Source organism: Ceratotherium simum, chromosome 11 (assembly GCF_057802395.1).
Source record: "Ceratotherium simum simum isolate JZ-2026a chromosome 11, ASM5780239v1, whole genome shotgun sequence".
NCBI lineage: Eukaryota > Metazoa > Chordata > Mammalia > Perissodactyla > Rhinocerotidae > Ceratotherium > Ceratotherium simum.
In genome coordinates this window covers 30,435,291-30,457,247 of record NC_141910.1, presented here as the reverse complement: position 1 = coordinate 30,457,247, position 21,957 = coordinate 30,435,291, and the positions used below count along the sequence as shown (strand labels likewise).

Here is a 21,957-nt window from a genome sequence, read left to right as displayed (position 1 = left end):
ATCCTCAAAACTGAGAACAAATTAGGACAAATTCCCAAGAGGGTTTTGGTACCAATCTAAAGCTCAGCGTATAATTGTACCTAAGATTTATGTTTAAATAAATAATCCAGAATTAAGAAAAATATCAAACTTTAAAACCAAATTTTAAAATAAAGAAGCTGTTTAATGTCTCTTAACCTTAATAAATGTGTTCAACTTTTAAAAATGAGTTGGAAAAATTATATTCTTCAACAGGGCACACATACGCTTATAAATATCTTTAAGGAAATAGTAAAATATCGTGCCACCTAGTGGCATAATAACCAAATTACAGAATTTGTCTTCCTTCTGTGTAAACATACTCCAGTAACGACCCCTTCACTACTACTTTTTAAATTAAATAATATTAACAATAGCTATAAAATTATTGTTGCAGAATTACGACTCTAAAGACTTTAAACAAAAGTCTTTAAAGACTTTTAAACAACTGTGCAGTGCCAATATATGTTAAGATAGGCTGCCATATTCTCATAGGTATAACCAAGTTATTAGGTTCTAAGATTCCTGGATCCCCCAATTTCAGGGAATTCCAACTTTAAGACTCTCTCTCCAAAACATACAAAAAATTTCATGGGAAATCTTGGCTAAGGAAGAAGAGTAATAGAAGCAGGGAAAAGTACCAGATTGGACTTGAGATTAGATAAAGAGAAGTCCAGTCAAAGAATTCAAGAGGGGAAGAACTACCAGCCCACACAAAACAAAGACTCAAATCCAACAGGGGTCACAAACTCAAGAGCTTTCTGGGGTCAGGGAGGTAACGTAAATAAATTGAATAAGGCCCTCAGATCACAACATAAGATGCATGGGATAAAACTTAAGATGCATAGGATAAATCCGGATAAAACTGGAGAGGAGTTGGAGAGTAAAGCCGTAGCTTGAGAAATCATGGAGAAGACTTAACACCCTAAGAAAGCCCCCAGCGTTATCTGGACTCTAGCCACTCCACCTCACACTAGGAAAGCTCAAGGCTAAGAGCAGATGAGGATGGCACAGGGGACACAGATGAGGGTAGATCTAGTCACCCAGCAGATTGGTAGAGAAGGGGATACCACAGATTTTGCCCAGATGATTTATGCCTTATCATCTTTTAATTATGAGACCATTTGTATTTTCCATTTTTAACACTTACTTTGTATGGCCCATTTGTGCAGCTGCATGAATAGGTAAATGCCAATTTTCCTCATTACAGTATAGATTGGGATCTGCCCCACTGGACAGCAAAAGCTCCACACATTCTGTGTGGCCCTCTTGAGCAGCAATGAACAAGGGAGTAGCTTTATCCAAGGCTTGACAATTGACATTTGCACCTAATACAAAATAAAACATTTAACAGATAATCCTCATTTATGCAAAAAAACAAAAAAAATCATGATAATTAACATAAATTTCAAAGCAACTGACTTAAAAGAGATTTACAGTACAATAGCTTTTCCCTCCTCAGAGGATACTGTTGTATAAACATACTGATTTTCCCAACTTGTTGGTAATCATTTAAATTGTTTTTGCTTTTATGTTAGCAAGAAAACAAGTGATTAATATTTTAGAATTCATTTTTAAGCTAAAACAAAAATCTTATTCGATGAAGGATTCATTTCATTCCAATCTCTCCTCTAACAAGCACTCTGTGGGTCCAACAAGTAACTGTTTGAAAAGGGAAAATGCAAGCCACCGAATATGGGTAAGATTTTGATAATTACTGAAAAAGGTAAGAAAAACCTAAATTATGAGACTTTATAGATGTCACTAATTGATTCAGACTAACATTTATGAGAAAAATTTCCAGTAGGTATGAAATAGGTGGGGGCTATGCCTTAAAACTAATATTGACTATACTCTTTATTACATCCGTTTTCTTCAAGACCACTGCATGATAAATAGAGCCCACAATAAAAGGAAAAAGGTCTATTTAAATGGGTTTCTGAGCTAATTTTTTTAGAGTATAAATCTAATCATTTAGATGCCAGTGTATAAAGACGTGAAAAACTTGAAAGTGACCTCAATTTTGGTGAATGTTTTGAAAACAGGAGACTTCCCCAATCTTTTCTCATTGACAAACAGTGTGTTACATATGCTAAGTATGGTGTTACTACATGGCTGAGAATTTTTAAATTTCTGGAATATATCTCAGTAGAAAAATCATTATCATCAAGGGTAAAAAGATTATCTTTTATTTAACAGGATGTTCCATAAATGTAGCTTGAATAAAAAAAGCCCTGATATGGACAAAAACTATGCAAAACACAAATGGTAAGTTAAAGAGTTTATGAAACCTTCAGAAATTCCAACTGGACATTCAACACGTCTAGACAAGCAGAATCTTCTTGACTTATACAAGGTGGATGCTTCAGCCTCAGAAAGAAGAGAACACTATTGCTGAGAAAAGACTAAGACAAGAAAGAAACCTACTTAACTTTCTTTTTTAAGCAATGTTTCATTTTGATTGATAATTTCAATGTATCAGAAAGAATAAGGAACCAGTCCCTGTAAGATTACAGGTAGAAAAGTTGGAAAAATGACAGATAATTCACCGAAAGGAAAGTCATTTTAAGGAGTCAGAAACATATATAGTTACATTATAAACATACCTACATACATTTTCAACTTGCTTTTTATGACTATTCAGAGAGGAAAGAAGGAAAAAAAAAAGAAGAAAGCAAAACAAAACAGGTACTTAGTGTTCCAGGAGATAGACTCAGCACATTCACGTGCAATTTAACCCATTTTATTATAAATATTCATTACACACTCATAATTGGAACTTATGGGACTGGTAGCCATAAAATGAATTAGGACAGTGCTCAGGAAGGTACAACATAGAAGAAGGCAGATGAGAAGTCAGAAGGCCTGAGTCAGAATTTCCTGATTCTGCCAGGAAATACTTTCTAGATCTTTGGCAAGGCATTTAAACAGTTAGGGCCTAGGGATTCTTAACCAAAAAAAAAAAACCACGCTTGAATAAATGATTTTGGAGATTCCTCTCAACTCTAAGATTTATAGACTCAATATTTGTAACATATATCTTAATTGGGCACTTGAATGTTTGTTTCTTTTGCTTTCTACTTCAACTTGAGTATTCAAAGGTTTGTAAGGAGAAAATAAATAAGAAAATATGTGCCTTGCTGTCTAAATAAACTTTGTTTTGTATATTTGGAGGTAATTTATTAAAAGCTTAGGTATTATAGAAGATATCTGAAAAGCATAGGTATCAAAAAAGAAGTGGTAAATCTTGTATATTTCCCTTCAGCTCTTGACTATCCATGCTTCATCAGGTTAGCACTGTGGGCACACACACAGTGTCTGGAGGAATTTAAAAGCTTTTACACAACAAACGTTTCTGGTCACAGAAATGTCATGCACACTAAGAATGCCACCTCAACACCATCTTCTCTGGTAATGCTGAATGTGTAATGGTTGCCACAGAGAAATCCTTTACCAGGTTTATATTGCTATTAACATCAAGTGTAAACATGCTTTGAAATAAACCCATTTAAATATCACACAACTGATCAAAACATACAACTCAAATGGTTAATATACAAAATAGCTATCTAATAAATTAATTAAGCCTAAGCTAGTCTTACACCCTAGAAAGTTGGAACTGCTCAGATCCCTATAAGAAAGGACAGCCCCATCATTCAACTTGCCTATAAACCTGCTTTAGTGATAGATCATTATGTTCCTACTCAGATAATTTAGTAGCTGTGTATTGCATTATTATATTGCATATAACAAGTTGTGCATGTTAGTAATAGACACTTAGTCATCAGGCCTATAAATCAACTGTATGTACTCTTATTTACCACTAACATAAAACCATAAATTTCACAATCTGATTTGGTCAAGAATTATTCTTCCTAGGAAGATACAAAGTTAAAACTCATCATCTTAACAGTGCAAAGGCTAATGGATTAATCTTACCCGATGAAATAAGTATGCTCAAGCTTTCTAGCTTGCCATACTGAGCAGCCACAAACAAAGGTGTGATTCCAAAGTCATCCTGGCATTCCTTGTTTGCTCCTTTTTTAAGAAGCAATTTTATGATCTCAGCATTTTCCTAAAGCACAGATTCATATTTTAAATAAGAGAAAACAAAGAAAATAGAAGATATCTCTTTTCTTATTGTTGTGTGTGTGCACGTGTGTGTGTGTTTTATCCTCACTAAAGGAACACTTTTTTAAAAAAGTACATTGGTGGATGGGAAGGAAGTGTTAAACAATCAGATTATTCTATACCTTTAGCTGGACCATTAAATACAAACAGATCTCCAGGAATTATAATCCTTACAAAATTCTGCAAAATTAGCTTGCTAGCCCAAGCACTAAGGTGTTATGACAGTTTCTAAATACACTGCTATAAATAAAATAAGCCACTGCTCATTATCAATTTATATCCCAAATATTCTTATGGTCTCTTAACTATCTATCAACATTTGAAAAACTTAGATAATCCCTGCAGCCCAAAGCTGCTAGAACTACTAGAGCGGCTGGCTTATTCAGAATTATCATTAGCATTTAGACTGCCTTTTCTGTACTGCACTAACCATCATAAATCATAGCCAAGTAGGAAGCAAAAACTGTAGAGAACTGTCATTTTAAAAGGGTAAAACACATAATTTACATAGAAATGAAATAATAAATTCAGAGGTTACCTGAAAAGTAGCCTGGTGCAAGCTGTTCCATCCACACATAGAATGGGATCCATTAACATCTGCTCCATGTCGAAGCAACAGCCTTAACACATCTACCTGTCCATTTTCAACAGCTGCAATACAACAGTCAAAACAATTATTGTCAGTAAAAAGACATGTTTGTAGGACTGGACACTTTGGTGATGTTCTCATCACTTATTCACCTCAGAACTCACAACACTGTGATCACTCCTATCAACAAATCAAAACACATATTCCTTATGCAATGCCAAAGCATTTATCAGAATTGCCTTAGCCCAAACCCATTAAAATATATATCCTTTCTGTGCACGTACAAAATTATTTTCAATCATATTTTAAAAGTTACAGAGGAAACAGAAGCAAGAGGCAAACATTTGTTCTCTCTGATAACGGAGACAACGTTTGCATTTTGTAAAAAATGTAATTGGGAGGCAGATGCGATGAACAAGTCAGAAGAAACAGCACCAGTCTGAAGAAACAGTCTCAAAAGAATTGAAAGGTTTGCTATCATTACCATTTGATCACAAATGACAATAGTCACTGACAAGCAAATTGAAAGAGCAACGTTGCAAGTCTGCATCTTAGATATTTTTTTTACCATCATAAACAATAATCATTGTTAAAATAATGTTCTTACACTGATCAATGAAAATATAGTAAAATTTTGCTTATTTGAACTAAAAGAGGACTCTAAATAAACTCAAGAGTGTTGGTTAAGAAGTGCATATTACTTAACTACAGTAACTGAAATTAATGACTCCCAAGTTACTGCTAAAGTAGATCCTTTGCAAGAATAGTTTGCAGGCCTATAGATACCTAAAAATCATGTGCCCTTTTACTAATTTCACCAAATTATTCTACTTTATTGTACATAACTAATTTAATATTAGCCCACAAGATGTGTGTAATCTAATATCATGTACATATAACAGTTTATAAATCCTACCTAGTGAGGATGAACATAGGTATAATGTTATTAAGTTGATACAACAAACAAGAGGGGCTAAACTTTCCAGAATGCTAACACAAAACTTTGCTATGAAGGTGTAATTCTGGAGGAGTTAATGAAAAAAACAGAATGCCAAAATAGAGTTATATAGTACTTAATAAAATAAGTACACACACACACATACACCATTAGCAAATAAGGTACACTGTGAATGCTTCAGGTGTGAGGCTATTACAATGATTTCTTGGAATTAGAAGTTTGGGGAAATACCAGCATCTATAAGAAGAGAAAGAGCAGAGATGTATATAAGAAGGTTTGATTACATGTGCTTGGTAATGGGAAAGGAGGATTGAAAAACAAGACTTTTTATTCCATTTCAAGCATACAGTTATTCTATATCTTCTGTTATAGTAAGAGGCAGGAGGTGAGAATCAACAACTCTCAGTCAAAAATTAGAAAAGCACTAGACATTTGGATGAAGGGCCATACTTGAAAAATGCTAAAATACATGAAACAATAGGATAGATAAAAATCCTTAAAAGTATAAAACAAGAAATGACAGGGGCTGGCATGGTGGCATAGTGGTTAAGTTCATGTGCTCTGCTTTGGCGGCCCGGGGTTCGCAGGTGCAGATCCTGGGTGCAGACCTATGCACCGCTTATCAAGCCATGCTGTGGCAGGCATCTCACATATAAAGTAGAGGAAGATAGGCATGGATGTTAGCCCAGGGATAACCTTCCTCACAAAAAAAAAAAAAGAAATGATAAATGTATTCATTATTATTAAAGATGAGTAACATGCTGTTGACAGCCTATTAATTTTGTATATTGAATTTAACCAAAGTTTATTTCCTCCATAAGGATTGTCTGAAGTTTTTAAATCAAGAATTCTCGGGGCTGGCCCTGTGGCTTAGCGGTTAAGTGCGCACGCTCCGCTACTGGCGGCCCAGGTTCGGATCCCGGGCATGTACCCACGCACCGCTTCTCTGGCCATGCTAAGGCCGCGTCCCACATACAGCAACTAGAAGGATGTGCAACTATGACATACAACTATCTACTGGGGCTTTGGGGGAAAAAAAAGGAGGAGGATTGGCAATAGATGTTAGCTCAGAGCTGGTCTTCCTCAGCAAAAAGAGGAGGATTAGCATGGATGTGAGCTCAGGGCTTATCTTCCTCACAAAAAAAAAGAATTCTCTTATCCTGGGAGTATCAGAAATTTAACACCATGGTTGAGACAGTACCACTGTAGTAGAAGTTTAACTTTTCTTTATTTCCCAGTTAACACTGAAGGGCATTTTACCAGGGAAAGAACAATAGTTTTTCAAGCTAAGTTATTTTTCTATAATCAATCTAAAATCAATCTAATTTGGGGTGGAGGTCATGATAGAAAAGGAAGAAAGGGGCCAGCCCAGTGGCGCAAGTGGTTAGGTGCGTGCGCTCCGCTGTGGCGGCCCGGGGTTCACCGGTTCGGGTCCCGGGCGCACACCGACGCACTGCTTGGCAAGCCATGCTGTGGCAGCGTCCCATATAAAGCGGAAGAAGATGGGCACGGATGTTAGCAGAGGGCCAGTCTTCCTCAGCAAAAAAAAAAAAAAAAAAAAAGAGGAGGATTGGCAGATGTTAGCAAAGGGCTGATCTTCCTCACAAAAAAAAAAAAAGAAAGACAGAAAAGGAAGAAAATCTGTTTCATATCCAATTCATATATCATTATCAGTGATTACTGGCAAAAATCATTCTATAGCCAGACCCTGAGTTGAAGATTATAGGTTGTCAGCAGTGATATATGAAGCAGAGTAAAGATAAGTTTGTTTCATGAGTTAGGCTGATTTTATAAAAACGAAAGTCGAAAAAATTTGTTTTGATTATTAAATACACTATAGAAGTCAGACAGAGGGAAAAACTGTTTTCACTTTTAATATCATAAATACATCAAGATATCTGATTTCTGCATCTCTAGTGAAATCATTTCCAACGGCAAAAGAGTGAAACCAACACACGAGCAAATAAATAGCACTTTTATAGCTCTTGCTAATTATTTCAAAATAAAGCAAATTTAATGGTTAAATAGTGATTTAGAAAAGTTTATTTATAGCTTACATCTACTACCAAAGCTTCTCCTTTGGAAAAGATAGATTAAGTTCTTTGTACTTACACAAGTTATCAAATTGGAGGGGCGGACCATACCATAACATCGTATGTTATGCTTCAATTAAAGTTTATTCAAAAAAAAAAAAAAAAAAAGACTCTCACTTCCTATTTATTGGCCTCCTTATCATTAAGAAAGTACGATCCGTGAGGAAAGAAACTGTCTTGTGCTCCTCCTACGCCCAGTGCCAAATGCAGAAAGAAGAAAGGCAGTACATGATCATTGACTGGATGAATGAAAAATAAATGTCTAAAAGGAAATAAGATTTTCTCTTTCTAAGAAAACATTCCCTCACCAAACTGAATAGGCTTTGGAATTATACTTCTGGATATTTATGATAATACAACTGGGACTAAACTAGCCATCCAGCCATAAACCGTCGTAAGAGTGAAGAAAATATGTAAGGTAACTTTTTCTGGCATTAAACAACAGGCAGAAGACTGTAATTCCTGAGAGAAGGGAAACACAAGAGGTAAGTCTCATGATCACCCCAGCTCTCCGCCTGGGGACATTTCTTGCTTATGGTGCAGTGAGCTGAAGTCCAAGCAGAACAAGAGTAAGGTTAAGGAAACAGTCCAGGCAGAGTGCAGCTGTCCACTGAGCTGAGGAGGCAGAGATTAGAGTTTAAGCAGTTGAAATCTGTGTGGCAAGGCCCCAGAGAAAAGAGAACCGGGCAGAGGGGAGGTTCTAGTGTGGAAGTTCTCCAAGAATCCTTGGTTGAGGTCTGGGCTGCACACATACAAGGCAAGATGAAGCTTACCAGAGAACTGCTAACAGATTAAGAATGGAATAGAGATAAGTAGAAGTCAAACAGTGCTGAGAGGCAATGGACCTCCTAGGAGTTCTGGCCCAGTCCAAGTGGTGAAAGCACATGATACCAGATTAACACCCCAGGCATCCAGCTGAGACACCCAAAAAGCAGAGTCCTAAGGATAAGAACCACATCTGAGAGTGAGGTCTACTCTAGATCAGCTCTAAGCCTAAAATAAGCCCTGACAAGATCAGGAAGAAGGCAGAGTTTGGGAGTTGAGTCCCACCAAGTTAGATGGGCTTGGGAAACACCTCAAGCTTTCCACAGATCTGGTCTAACAAAACATAAAACCAAACCTAGGGGCAGCCCCACAGCTTAGTGGTTAAGAGCGCGCGCTCTGCTGCTGGCGGCCCAGGTTCGGATCCCAGGCGTGCACCGACACACCGCTTCTCCGGCCATGCTGAGGCCGTGTCCCACATACAGCAACTAGAAGGCTGTGCAACTATGACATCCAACTGTCTACTGGGGCTTTGGGGGAAAAAAATAAATAAATAAACATTATTAAAAAAAAAAAAAAAAAAAGAAGAGTGAGATCTTCTACTTTAAAAAAAAAAAAAAACCAAACCTAAACAAGTTCAAGGTGATAAGCCAGGAAATGATCTACCTATCAGAAAAAAAGAAAAAAATCAACATTTCTCAGAGGAAGATAATAGAATTCAAGTTTCTACAACATACTATCCACAATGCCCAGTATATGGGTCAGAAAGTAGTCAGCAGAAACTGACCCCGAGATGGTCCAGAGGTTGGATCTAACAGATTAACTAAAGCAGCTATTATAAATATGCTTTAAAAATTTAATAAAAATATGTTCAAAGATTTTACTTTTAATATCTATGGTATACAAGTATGCATACATAGAGAATCTCAGCAGAGAAATGAAACCATTAAAAAAGAGAACCAAATGGAAAGTCTAGAACTGAAAAAAAGAAATAGTCTTAAAAGAAGGTTAGAGATGGTAGAAGAGTCATCGAACTTGAAGACATCAATATAAATCATCCAATCTAAACAACAGAGAGAAAAAAAGACTGAAGGAAAATCAACTGTGCATTAGGAACAGTGTGGAACAACATCAAACAATCCAACATACATGTAATTGGAGCCCCAAAAGGAGAAGAGAGTAAGAATTGGGCAGTAAAAAATATATTTGGGGCCAGCCCGGTGGCGTAGCGGTTAGGTACGCGCACTCTGCTGCTGGCGGCCCAGGTTCGGATCCCAGCGCGCACCGATGCACCACTTGTCAGGCCATGCTGTGGCGGCGTCCTATATAAAGTGGAGGAAGATAGGCACAGATTTCAGCCCGGGGCCAGTCTTCCTCAGCAAAAAAAGAGGAGGATTGGCATGTGTTTTTCCCAATACTTTTGTATATGTTTGAAATTGTCCATGAAGTTTAAAAAAAAAAAAAAAAAAAAGTGCCACAAATTCTGAAGAGAATTCAGATGGGAATTCCCAAAAACATTTTGAGTATCTGAAATACTCCTAGTGTACATAAATGTGAATTTTGAAAAACATATCAGAATTAAAATCTAACTGAACACTGTCCTACTTAATAATATTTTAAAGTCACATTTTGAACATTAATTAAAAATGCTTTAAAACCTAAAGAAACAGGAAGAAAAAGAAGAGACAAAGTAGTAGATGAATCTACAGCAAAATAACAGTAATTAGGACAGAACTAACCTTCATAATACTTTGTGCCTCTTAGGTCACTTATTATAGTTTTCCTTGAATTCTGGTTATTATAATATCCCCAATTAGATGGTAAGCTCTTGATAGCAGGAACTAAGCCACATAAAGAGCATAGAACCCTGATAATCACCTAATTAATTGAGGATAATAAGGGAAATTCAGTTGCAACTTCTACCATCCCATTGATAAGCAAAGCTGATTGGCTAAGCTGGTGTCCCTTTGCTCCCTCACTTCTCTACGTGGGACCTCCCTAGTTTTGCATGCTAGGGCAAAGGAGACAAATGCTTCAAAGACAGCAGAGGACAACTGCTCAGTCAAGGATGTATGAAGAGCTGTACTCTCCAATACAGAAGCCATTAGCTACATGTGGCTATTTAAATTTAAATTAATTTAAATTAAATAAAATTAAAATTTGAGTACCTCCATCAAACTAGCCACATTTGAAGTGCTCACGGGCCACACATGGCTAGCGACTATCATACTGGACAGTGTAGATGTAGGACATTTCCAAGTTCCATTGGATAGCACTGGTCTAGAGTTCAGAATTTAACAGAATTGAAATTTAACCTAGAATACGAGGCATATTTATCTCCAAAATACATGCCTAGCAATGGGGACAGGGAGCCAGGCCATTACTTGTGACTTCTATGACTTGGGGTAAGTGTTCAGGGAGAGGAAGGAAATGAGTAATTCCAGAACCTAGAAAAGTCCTATAGATTCCCAGAGAGAAACAGAAAGCAGAATCATAGGATCTGATACACTGGCATCCAAAAGAGACCAGACCCAAGGATAAAGAATAAGGATGAAACAAAACACCTCACTTTGGAAAGCAGAGCTCAAAGGGTATGGGGTACCCAAAGATGGGAGAAAGCCTTTCCTCAGTGAAAATTAATAAAGGAAACCTCAACTAAAATTGGAGTCAGGAAGGCCTGTAGAGGGCACTCTCAGGCCCTACCATTCCTCCTCAAGTACCGCAAACAGGAAGACATCAATTACAGACCGTCAGTTACTGACTCCAACAGGAAAAGACAGATCTTGCACTCCCAAACAGAAAGTGCAACTACTTTACTACTCCAGCAGGAGGAAGGAAGACTTCCTTCTTGCCCAGTAACAAGCCCGGCCAATGAGAAGCCGTCATCACTTGAAATTTTACTTTCCTCCAATATACTTTCATTTTGTCCTTGCTGATAACTTCCTTTCCTTGTCCCACCCTCCCTACTACAAAAGCCTTCAACGTTGTGTAACCCCTCGGAGCATCTCTCTGCTTGCCAGATGAGATGTTGCCCGATTCATAAATCATTTAATAAAGCCAATTAGATCTTCAAATTTACTCAGATGAATTTTGTTTTTTAACACTTTCCTTCAATCCAAACAAGTATTGTCTATAAGACTCCAGCTGAGACATTAGAAAAGAAAAAACAGAAGCTCTGAGGGTAGAGAGACACACCCCTCCCACAAAAGGTCATATTATAGTACGGAAGAAACATATGAGAGCAAAAGTCAAAGATAGCAAGATTAACATGAGAACATCATTTCCTGCAATAATTTCTAGGGAAACAGTTTATATTTTTGAAGAAACAAGTTTTTCCATTTCCTAAATTAGAAGGAAAAAGAAGAAAGCAAAAAGCAGCCTTTGACCCACACAAAACTTCTAACCAAAATCAAAACACACACCGCTTCTCCGGCCATGCTGAGGCCACGTCCCACATACAGCAACTAGAAGGATGTGCAGCTATGACATACAACTATCTACTAGGGCTTTGGGGGGGGAAATAAATAAATAAATAAAATTATTTTTAAAAAAACTCAGTTGAGGCATGTAGCACATTGAATGTAGTCACAAGCCCCACACGAAGACTTCATGAAGGCATGGACTCAACATAGGATTCTCATCCAGGACAAATATGGCAGACCTATACATATATGTAAGTGATAAATCTAACCAGGAATAGTGACCTCTAACTAGGAATAGTAAATAACAATCATTATTTTTAATGCAGCATTCATTAAAGAATAAATTTTTTTTTTAATTTTTTGTTTATTGCAGCAACATTGGTTTATAACATTGTAAAAATTTCAGGTGTACATCATTGTACTTCTATTTCTGCATGGACTACATCATGTTCACCACCAAAATACTAATTACAACCCATCACCACACGCATGTGCCGAATTATCCCTTTCACCCTCCTCCCTCCCCCCTTCCCCTCTGGTAACCACCAATCCACTCTCTGTCCCTATGTGTTTGTTCATTGTTGTTATTATCTACTACTTAATGAAGGAAATCATACGGTATTTGACCTTCTCCCTCTGACTTATTTCACTTTGCATTATACCCTCAATGTCCATCCATGTTGTCACAAATGGCTGGATTTCATCGTTTCTTATGGCTGAGTAGTATTCCATTGTGTATATATACCACAGCTTCTTTATCCATTCGTCCCTTGATGGGCACTTAGGTTGCTTCCAAGTCTTAGCTATTGTGAATAACGCTGCAATGAACACAGGGGTGCACGTACCTTTGCAAATTGGTGTTTTCAAGTCCTTTGGATAAATACCCAGCAGTGGAACAGCTGGATCATATGGTAGTTCTATCCTTGATTTTTTGAGGAATCTCCATACTGTTTTCCATAGTGGCTGCACCAGTTTGCACTCCCACCAGCAGTGTATGAGAGTTCCCTTTTCTCCACATCCTCTCCAACACATATTGTTTCCTGTCTTGTTAATTATAGCCATTCTGACGGGCGTGAGGTGATATCTCATTGTAGTTTTGATTTGCATTTCCCTGATAGTTAGTGATTTTGAACATCTTTTCATGTGTCTGTTGGCCATCTGTATATCTTCTTCGGAGAAATGTCTGTTCAGGTCTTTTGCCCATTTTTTAATTGGGTTGGTAGTTTTTTTGTTGTTGAGATGCATGAGTTCTTTATATATTTTGGAGATTAAGCCCTTATCAGATGTATGGTTTGCAAATATCTTCTCCCAATTGTTAGGTTGTCTTTTCGTTTTGTTGATGGTTTCCTTTATACATATATGTATACATATATACATATATGTAAGTGATAAATCTAACCAGGAATAGTGACCTCTAACTAGGAATAGTAAATAACAATCATTATTTTTAATGCAGCATTCATTAAAGAATAAATTTTTAAAAGAGGGACTTTTTCAAATGTAATTATCTACTAAATGCTCTTTTGGAAAAATGCCTAATGTGACTATGCATTCTCAGGAACTAATATTAGAGAAAGTTCTGTACTAAATGCAAATCACAGTGAGCTGAGTTTTACATCTATAAGCTAGAAATATACTCTTTCGTTTTGAGGCTCACAATTTGACAGTAATTCTACTAAGAAACATCACGGTCAATGAGGCTATAATGAACAGTTTAACTGCAGGCTGTCCGTTTCCTTTAGTTACAGCAGCAGGTTGGTGATTCCTGAGAGTGTCAGAGATCACCTACGTATTCTATTCGGGCATTTGATTTATACATGAATTTTTATCTGTATTTATGCTTTTTAAAGTTCTATACGTACTCTATTCTCCATTATGTACTTCATTTTTCTATACAATTCAACAATAAAATCATGTTTCCATTGTACATTTAATTCGTATAAAACTTCTTTTCCCTACCTCTTTCACAAAGCAAAAAAGAACGTTCGTTCATAAGCCTTTTATCTACTGCAGTCTTTCTCTGGCCCTGTGATTACACTGACATCTGGTGGCAGTGGAAAAGAAACTAGACTGCAGTGACAAGGGATTTTTTTTTTCTAGTGTAGCTAATTTATTCTATGTGACTTCCGAGTTTATGTTTTTCCAAGGCTTTACTTATACCCAAGACAACAGAACTATTAAAGTACCATACTAACTCCATTGATGGCATAGATTAGTTGTAACCCTTTACTCCGACAACGTAACTAGCAAGGATGTAGCATTATTTCAAGAATGTCACTAGGTAAGTAGGACCGCCCATAGTTATTTATTTCATAATTAAAGTTTATAATCAGACAGTTATAAAGTAAGGCTTTCCCATCAAGGACATGTAATTTCAAACCACTCTCTCTATATATTCAGATAGATTCCTATAATGTTTCTAGGCCATGAATCTTTAGTCCGAAATGTAGTATTTTATTGATACTTAGAAAAATTTTTTCTAAAATTGTAATAAAAAGTTACACTTCTTTCTTATAAACTACCTCATGTCTGCCCAAAGTCTAACAATCTTAAAGATGTACACTGATGGGGAAAACCATGACCTCATGGACAAAATTCATTATGTTAGGAATAAAACAAAAAGGTTGTGGTAAATACCTCAATCCAAGTCTACATATTGCCACTGACACGTCTCATGGTTTCTGACAGAGAGAAGTGTAATGGCCAATTAGACAACAGAGACCATATCCAAAAAAACACATCCTTCAATCACATGAAAGTCTTAGAAGACAAAAACCTAAAATTCCACTATCTTATTATATATTGATTTTTCCAAATGTCTCCCCATCAACAGTCAAGAGAAACATCTGATTTAGATAGCATAACCCTAAACTTATGCCTTCTTCTAGAGCTATAATATAGAATTCTACCACTTCTGTAATTATCCAATTCACATTTTTGAAGCATTCATATAGCAGTATTCCCCTCATAAGAGCCACCTCTGTAACTATGATCTCCACTGTACGGCTTAGGGACTCCTCATTGTAATGATTTATTTCTTTATCAGGGAAAAAGTATACGGCAAACTATCCTTCATCTCAAGGACTCCTATTTATATAGGAGCAACACTTCTATTTCAGCCATGCTAACCAGTGATGATCATACACAACTAACTGGCCAACGGCAATAATAATTATGAAGAATGAAGAGACCATTTCCTTAACTATGTAATGATCCAGTTTGAAGTCATACATGCGTACTGTACAGTAGTGCTACTCAATATTGTTCACAGACTGGCTGCCAATCTGCAATATGTTAGCAATCCTCAACAAGGTAAGAAGTTTTGACCAGAAAGTAAATCAATTATATCTCTAAGCATAGTTTAGTTCAGCTTACATTTTTCTTGACATAAGACTTCTTTGATGAAGGAAGCAGTGCACTGATTTATTTACATTCTGGCTCAAGCCTCTTATATCAATAGATAGACATTCTGAGTAGCACCGCTCTATGGTACCTAAAGAGAACAAAGATTGCGCTGTATAGGTGGGGTGGGGGTAAGGAGGAGCTTATCTAGGTCTACTTCTACCATATACTAGGATATTAAATTATCGCAACATACTAAAAATGAAAATTTTTTGTTTTATTTTAAAAATTAATATGGACTTCCAATCTTAATACTATGGTATAAAGTATGCATTTCCCCTTAACTCTTCTTAGAAAGCATCCAAAAGCAATTAATCCAAAGTCAGTGAAGAAAATAAGAAATAAAACTACACTATTTTTAGCAAAACTAGGATCCAGCTAAAACACCAGATCAAAAATAGGTAAGAGAGTTTCCAAAAGAATAGAGGTCAAATATGGGTACTGGTGCGATGAAGAGGAGAGAAGAGAGCTCTTTCTCAGAAAGAGCTAACAAAGTAAACTTCTCAAAGGTGAGAGGCTCTCTCTTGAGGTGCAAAACATAAATTCCAGCAGAGGAATAAGATTCATGGCAGCAGAACATCTCTGAGGCTCCGAAGCTCATTGAAATCTGAAAGTCGGAAGAGCTGGGTCTAAACAAAGAATCACACAAAGACTATATTTGCAAGAGTAGTCTGTCCCTGCTACCACAGAAAGGAAGCTGCACTGCCAAACCCTACAGCTGCCTATGCCCATGGACTGGTGAAAGACAAAAACTAAATGAACTCACACCCAGAAACCCTAAGCCAAAACGAAAACTAGTTAGTCTGGAAGGTGGCTCTAGCTCGCTCCTTCCCATTAAAAATCTCCTGAAAATAGCTGATCCAGTAAAAACTCACACTACCAGATGAGTTGTCTAACAAAGGAACGAGCACAAATCCATACAAAGTACAAAAAAGGGGGAAGAAAGTTACAGGAAAAACTGTGAGAAACCAAAAAAAAAATTTTTATCATAAAAACATTGCCACAAAGTGAATGAAAATGTGGCTAAACCATTTGCTGTAAATTTTAAAAAGAAAAAAAGTTAAGTTAGTGAAAGAGGCATAACACTGAGATATAAGGGCTCAGGTAAAAGATGGCTAGATGATAGGAAATAATGTAATATCAACTTGGACAATTTAGAAAAGATCCAAAAAAATAAAATTATCACAGAAATGCAGTTGAAACTGGAAGAAATACTAGAGAGAATAGACATTTCTGAAAAGGAACAGAGAGGATTTAAAAAAAAACAGGAAAAGTAAAGTAAAAATAAAGAAAAAGAGGATTAGAGAGGAAACGATATGAAAAACAGGATATCCAAGATGATAACTGCAGCCCAAGAAGACCATCATAATAATAGAATAGACAAATATTTAAAGATATAATTTCAGAAAGATTTACTAAAATAAAGAAAATCTGCATCTATATATTGAAATGGCCCACCATGTCTCAGACAAAACTGATACAGAACAGACATGCAAAAATACTGTCACAAAAGAGAAGAAAATTAGGCTGGCCTCCAACTTCAACTCTAGAACACAACAGATTACCATTAAAAAATTTCTCAAAGAAAGCGTGACCCAAGGATTATATACCTAATCAAACTCCTGTCCAAATATAAAATCATTATTCAATTATGAACATGCAAGAAGTCAGAGAACATTATTTCCACAGGTCCTTTTAGAGGACTCTACTAAAATAAGAATTTAGTTAAACAAGCAAGGCTGGAAAAACCATGACAAAATAACTGGTACTAAACTTCTAGGCTATTTAATCATAGAACTAGGAATAAAACAAAAGGAAAGAATTAAGATGCCAGAACAGGATGCAAAGTGTTATTTCTACTGACAATGCAAAAATGATATAACTAACAAAAGTTATGAACAGCAGGGACAAAGAAAAAGAGTTACATAAGGAGAATAGAAGGATACTGATTTCCTCATCTTTAAAAGCTGGAAGTTTAAATCTATCAATCAAACATGAGTAATAAAATGACAGATTGTATAAATACATATAATTGTGTGAAGGTAAACACAAGAAAGATAAATATCCTAATTTCATAATTGCTATGTTAAGGAACAAAAAGATATTGTCTTAAAAAACAGAAAGGTATGACAAATTAATAAAAAGTTACTTCAAGAAACATAAAACTACATAAAAATAGATAAAAGTAAACAGAACATGAAATTAACATTTTTAAAATCTAACTTTTTAGTGAATGCCATACTTTTGACCGAGGAAAACTCAGTGTCATATTTTTAAGAACCAACATGTCTTCAAGTAAAAATGCTTACATTATGATCCTTGAGAAAGATGATTAACCTTTCCATTGAAAAATCTAAAAATAACTCCAAAGAAAAGTTTAATTAATATATTAAATATATAATGCTAAACCTCAAAATTCCTAGCACCTCAAAAAATAGCCCTATGAACGATCACTAATCTATGAAAATACAAGTAAAAAGTGAAATACAAGGTGGTTGTTTAATTTTAAATATATCAGCACAGTCAGAATTAAAGGACATGCCACAGGAGCTAAAGTATGACACACCTTACAGTTAAATATTGAAATAGGCAGCCTCACATAACACTGTTTATAAAACACTTTGTTCTTATTAAATATTACTGCTATGTTTAACATTGAAGGTTACACAGAATAAGCAGAAACTCACAAGAACAAAAAATGAAAAATAATCCATCAAAAGCCAAAACTGCATGCTGTGCAGTTCCCATAGAAATTGTTCTATGAAGTCACATTGGGTTGAATTTGAGCCTCCAATTTACCAGTGTTGTTTTAAATACAGGAAAATAAAAAGAAAACCTATTTCCTATACAGCTAGCTGGATTTTCACTTAGAACCTACTATATTTATAAATAAAGATATTCTCATTTCCAAAGCAGTTTTACAAAACTCTCCTTAGAATATTTACTATGTATGCATTTATGAGGAAATAGAAACGGAGTGGAGAGAAGAGAAGGAAAGGGTAAAGAAAAGAAATAAGGAGGCAGACTTCTTGTTAAAACATAAATTTTAAATTGTATGTTGGCAAAAAGATGTTCTAGGACAATTTTCACATGGAAAGATAGGGAGAAGTTTCCTGAATTTCCCCTTTTGTGGTGTTTTCTCATTTGGATTCTTACTGCCATCAAACTGAAGAGTTCCCTTCTAAACTTATTTTTATGAAAATCTTGCTAAGTTCTGTATAGGGAAGTTGTTCCCATCATAAACGGTGGAGTAGTACATTTTCTAACTCTGCATGTAGCCTCAGTTCAATCATAAACACATGTCAGTGATGTCAATGACTTTTCCAGTCACCTGGCAAGTTTCCGTAATTCTATATTCATTTTCTATCCCTTGATCCTCTTGTTTTATATTTATACCTCTAGCAACAGTCTGGCCAGCCCTGGTGGCCTAGTAGTTAAGATTCGGCACTCTCACCACTGTGGTCCAGCTTCGTTTCCCAGTCAGGGAACCACATCATCTGTCTATCCATTGGCATACTGTGGCAGCTGCCTGTTGCTGTGATGCTGAAAGCTATGCCACCAGTATTTCAAATACCAGCAGGGTCACCCATGGTGGACAGGTTTCAGCGAAGCTTCCACACTAAGACAGAGTAGGAAGAAGGACCTGGCCACCCACTTCTGAAAAAATTGGTCATGAAAACTCTGTGAATAGCAGCAGAGCACTGTCCAATATGGCGCTAGAAGGTGAGAGGATGATGCAAAAAAACACCAGGCAGGGTTCTGCTCTGCTGTGCACAGGGTCACTAGAAGTTGGAATCAACTCCACAGCACTAACAACAAAGTAACAGTCCAGGTGGCAACTGGGCCATCAAGACAGGTACTACAACATGCAAGAGAATATAGCTTCTCTTGGGAGGAGGGGACAATATACTCCAAAGTTTCCAAAAAGAACAGTTTTGGAAGATAACTCTACAGATGGAAAGGAGGCTATACTAGACGGGCAGTCCCCCTTTCTTACTTTAAGTCCAGCTGGTCCAGCCACTCTGCCTCATCTACAGATTATCATCTATAGCTTGTTGCAAACCTTGAAATATTCTGGATTTTGTTTTAATAAAAGAATTTCTTCCATTATAGACCGAAACACAGACCCCTATGGTTATTTAAAAGAGGCAGAAAGAAACAGGTAAGCAAAGCAGATTGCTAAAGTTTGTTATATTATTTATGGGGCAGAACAGACACTGGAGCCCAGATCACCTAACTAAAGAGTCAAATGTCCATTCTTCGACACTATGTTCTTGCAAAAAAGCCAGGCCTGGACTTTTCCTTTTCTTAAAGTACTCTATCTACTTCAAACAAGGACCTAATACAATTGACGCAGGTAAAAATACATGTACTACCTCTCCTTGGGCTTAAACCCCCTGCTTGAGTCAAATTATTTTTTGTTTTATCCAATACAAAATGCAATTAGGATGGTAAGTTTGCTGCCAAAGAAACTAAATAAATTCGTTTACTAAAAATAAGTGATTTAAAGCTATTCACTGGTTTGAATTATCTTAGCAACTCTTCCTTCATTAACATAAAAACATTGCAAGTTAAATACATCCTGAAATATAAATCACTAAAATTTTTGCTTCTCTAATTTTTTCCAAATACTTATATAAGTAAGCACAATACTGAATTTCATAAATGGGACTATTATATTTTGAAACTGTAAAACAAGTGACCAAACTAGCATTTCTCAAATAGTCCCATGGAATATTAATTTCTTTGAGATATTCCTAAGTGTTCCACAAAGAAAAAAAATATTATGGTCAACTGCATTTCAAAATGCTGAGTTAAAGTTAAAACAAGTGTTGTTTTATAAGAGGCCTTCTCAGAGTCCTTCATTCTTTCATTCACCAAATAATTTACTGAATGCCTATCATATACCAGGCACTGATCTGGTTTGAGAGTTACAATAGTGAACAAGATAAATAAAATCTCTGTTCTCACAGAACATTCTTCATGGTGGAGGGGACAGTCCATAAACAAAGAAGCAAATAAATAACTGCAGTCAGTGATTAGAACTACAAAGATACTAAAATAGGATAACAGAGAGTGCAGAGGATACTTCAGACTGGGCGCACACATTAAGCTACGTGGCTAACAGTTTTGTTTTTGTTTTTGTTTTTTACCTTGGGCAATAAAGTACATAGTATTTCCCAAACATATGTTGATCAGGAACCCTTTTGTCAATGAACATCTATTAATAGCTCACTGAATCAACTCAGAAAATGCTATTCTAACCAATACACAGACAATAGCAGGATCAAGACTCAAATATAGCTCTTCTGATGCTAAATATAAGGTTTGTATAGCTTCCTCATTTGTAAAAGTGGAAATAATAATAGTATATTTCTCACAGAATCACGGTGAAAATTCAACAAGCTAAAACTAAAATTAAACACCTGACACAGGGCTTGATATACACTTCTGCTCAATAAACATTATTGTTACTATTAATACGATACCCTGCACATGACGCCTTCCTGTCATCCCAGGGTGACTTATTTTTTCCTCTTTTAATATCTTTAACACTTTACAAGACTTAATTCATTTTGTTCACTCCTCTATATGGTAGATTCCTTGAAGACAGCAACTAGAATAGAGATTGCACATAGCTGGGCCTCAACGAAAGCTTACTAGTAGTTGTACAGAATATCCATAGTGGGTTAAATGTGCATGTTGAAAAAAAATAAACTATATAAAAAAGCAATCTCCGCTCTAGGAAACTTGAACCATATTACAGTAAGGCTTCCATGAAACATCTTCATAATGATACATTTCGCATATTCAAAATACTTCTATAAATTAATGTCACCAGTAATGGGTCATATTCTTCCTGATAAGATGTGCTAAGATACCATTTCACTTCTGTGGTACTCCTGTCAGAAATGCATAACCTGAACTTTACGAAGAAAAAACATTAGAAAAACCCAAATTGAAAGATATTCTATAAAATAAATGGCCTGAACTCTTCAAAAATGTTAAAATCAGGGCCGGCCCCGTGGCTTGGTGGTTAAGTGTGCGCGCTCCGATGCCGGTGGCCCGGGGTTCGGATCCCGGGCATGCACCGAGGCACCACTTCTCTGTCCATCCTGAGGCCGAGTTCCACATACAGCAACTAGAAGGATGTGCAGCTATGACATACAACCATCTACTGGGGCTTTGGGGGGAAAAATAAATAAAAATAAAAATCTTTAAAAAAAAAAAAAAAATGTTAAAATCATAAAAGATAAAGACTGAAAAACTGTTCCAAATTACAGGAGGCTCAAGAGACACAATAACTAAATATAACAAGTTATCCAGGATTGGATGCTGAACTAAATTAAAAATATGTTTTTTTGCTATTTAAGGGCATTAGTGGAACAATTGGCAAAACTGAATAAGATCTGAAGGTTAAATAACAGTACTGTATCAATGCTAACTTCCTGATTTTGATCATAATGTGGCAGTTATATAAGAGAATTTCATTGCTTTTAGGAAGTTCCCACTGAAGTATTCATGGGTAAAGAAGCATTATGTTTACAATTTAATCTTAAAGGGTTCAGAAAAACATATCGA

The 21,957-nt window shown here is 36.1% G+C and overlaps 1 protein-coding gene across 1 annotated transcript in view; it reads right to left on the bottom strand.

Annotated features, from left to right (window-relative positions):
- ASB3 (ankyrin repeat and SOCS box containing 3) overlaps positions 1-21,957 on the bottom strand; it is a 107,718-nt gene that overhangs the window by 29,027 nt on the left and 56,734 nt on the right. The window contains exons 4-6 of the mRNA XM_004436650.3: positions 4,688-4,800; positions 3,958-4,093; positions 1,169-1,346 (exon numbers count right to left, since the gene is read on the bottom strand). Of these exons, the coding sequence (XP_004436707.1) occupies positions 1,169-1,346; positions 3,958-4,093; positions 4,688-4,800 (427 nt within the window). The remainder of the gene's footprint in view (positions 1-1,168; positions 1,347-3,957; positions 4,094-4,687; positions 4,801-21,957) is intronic.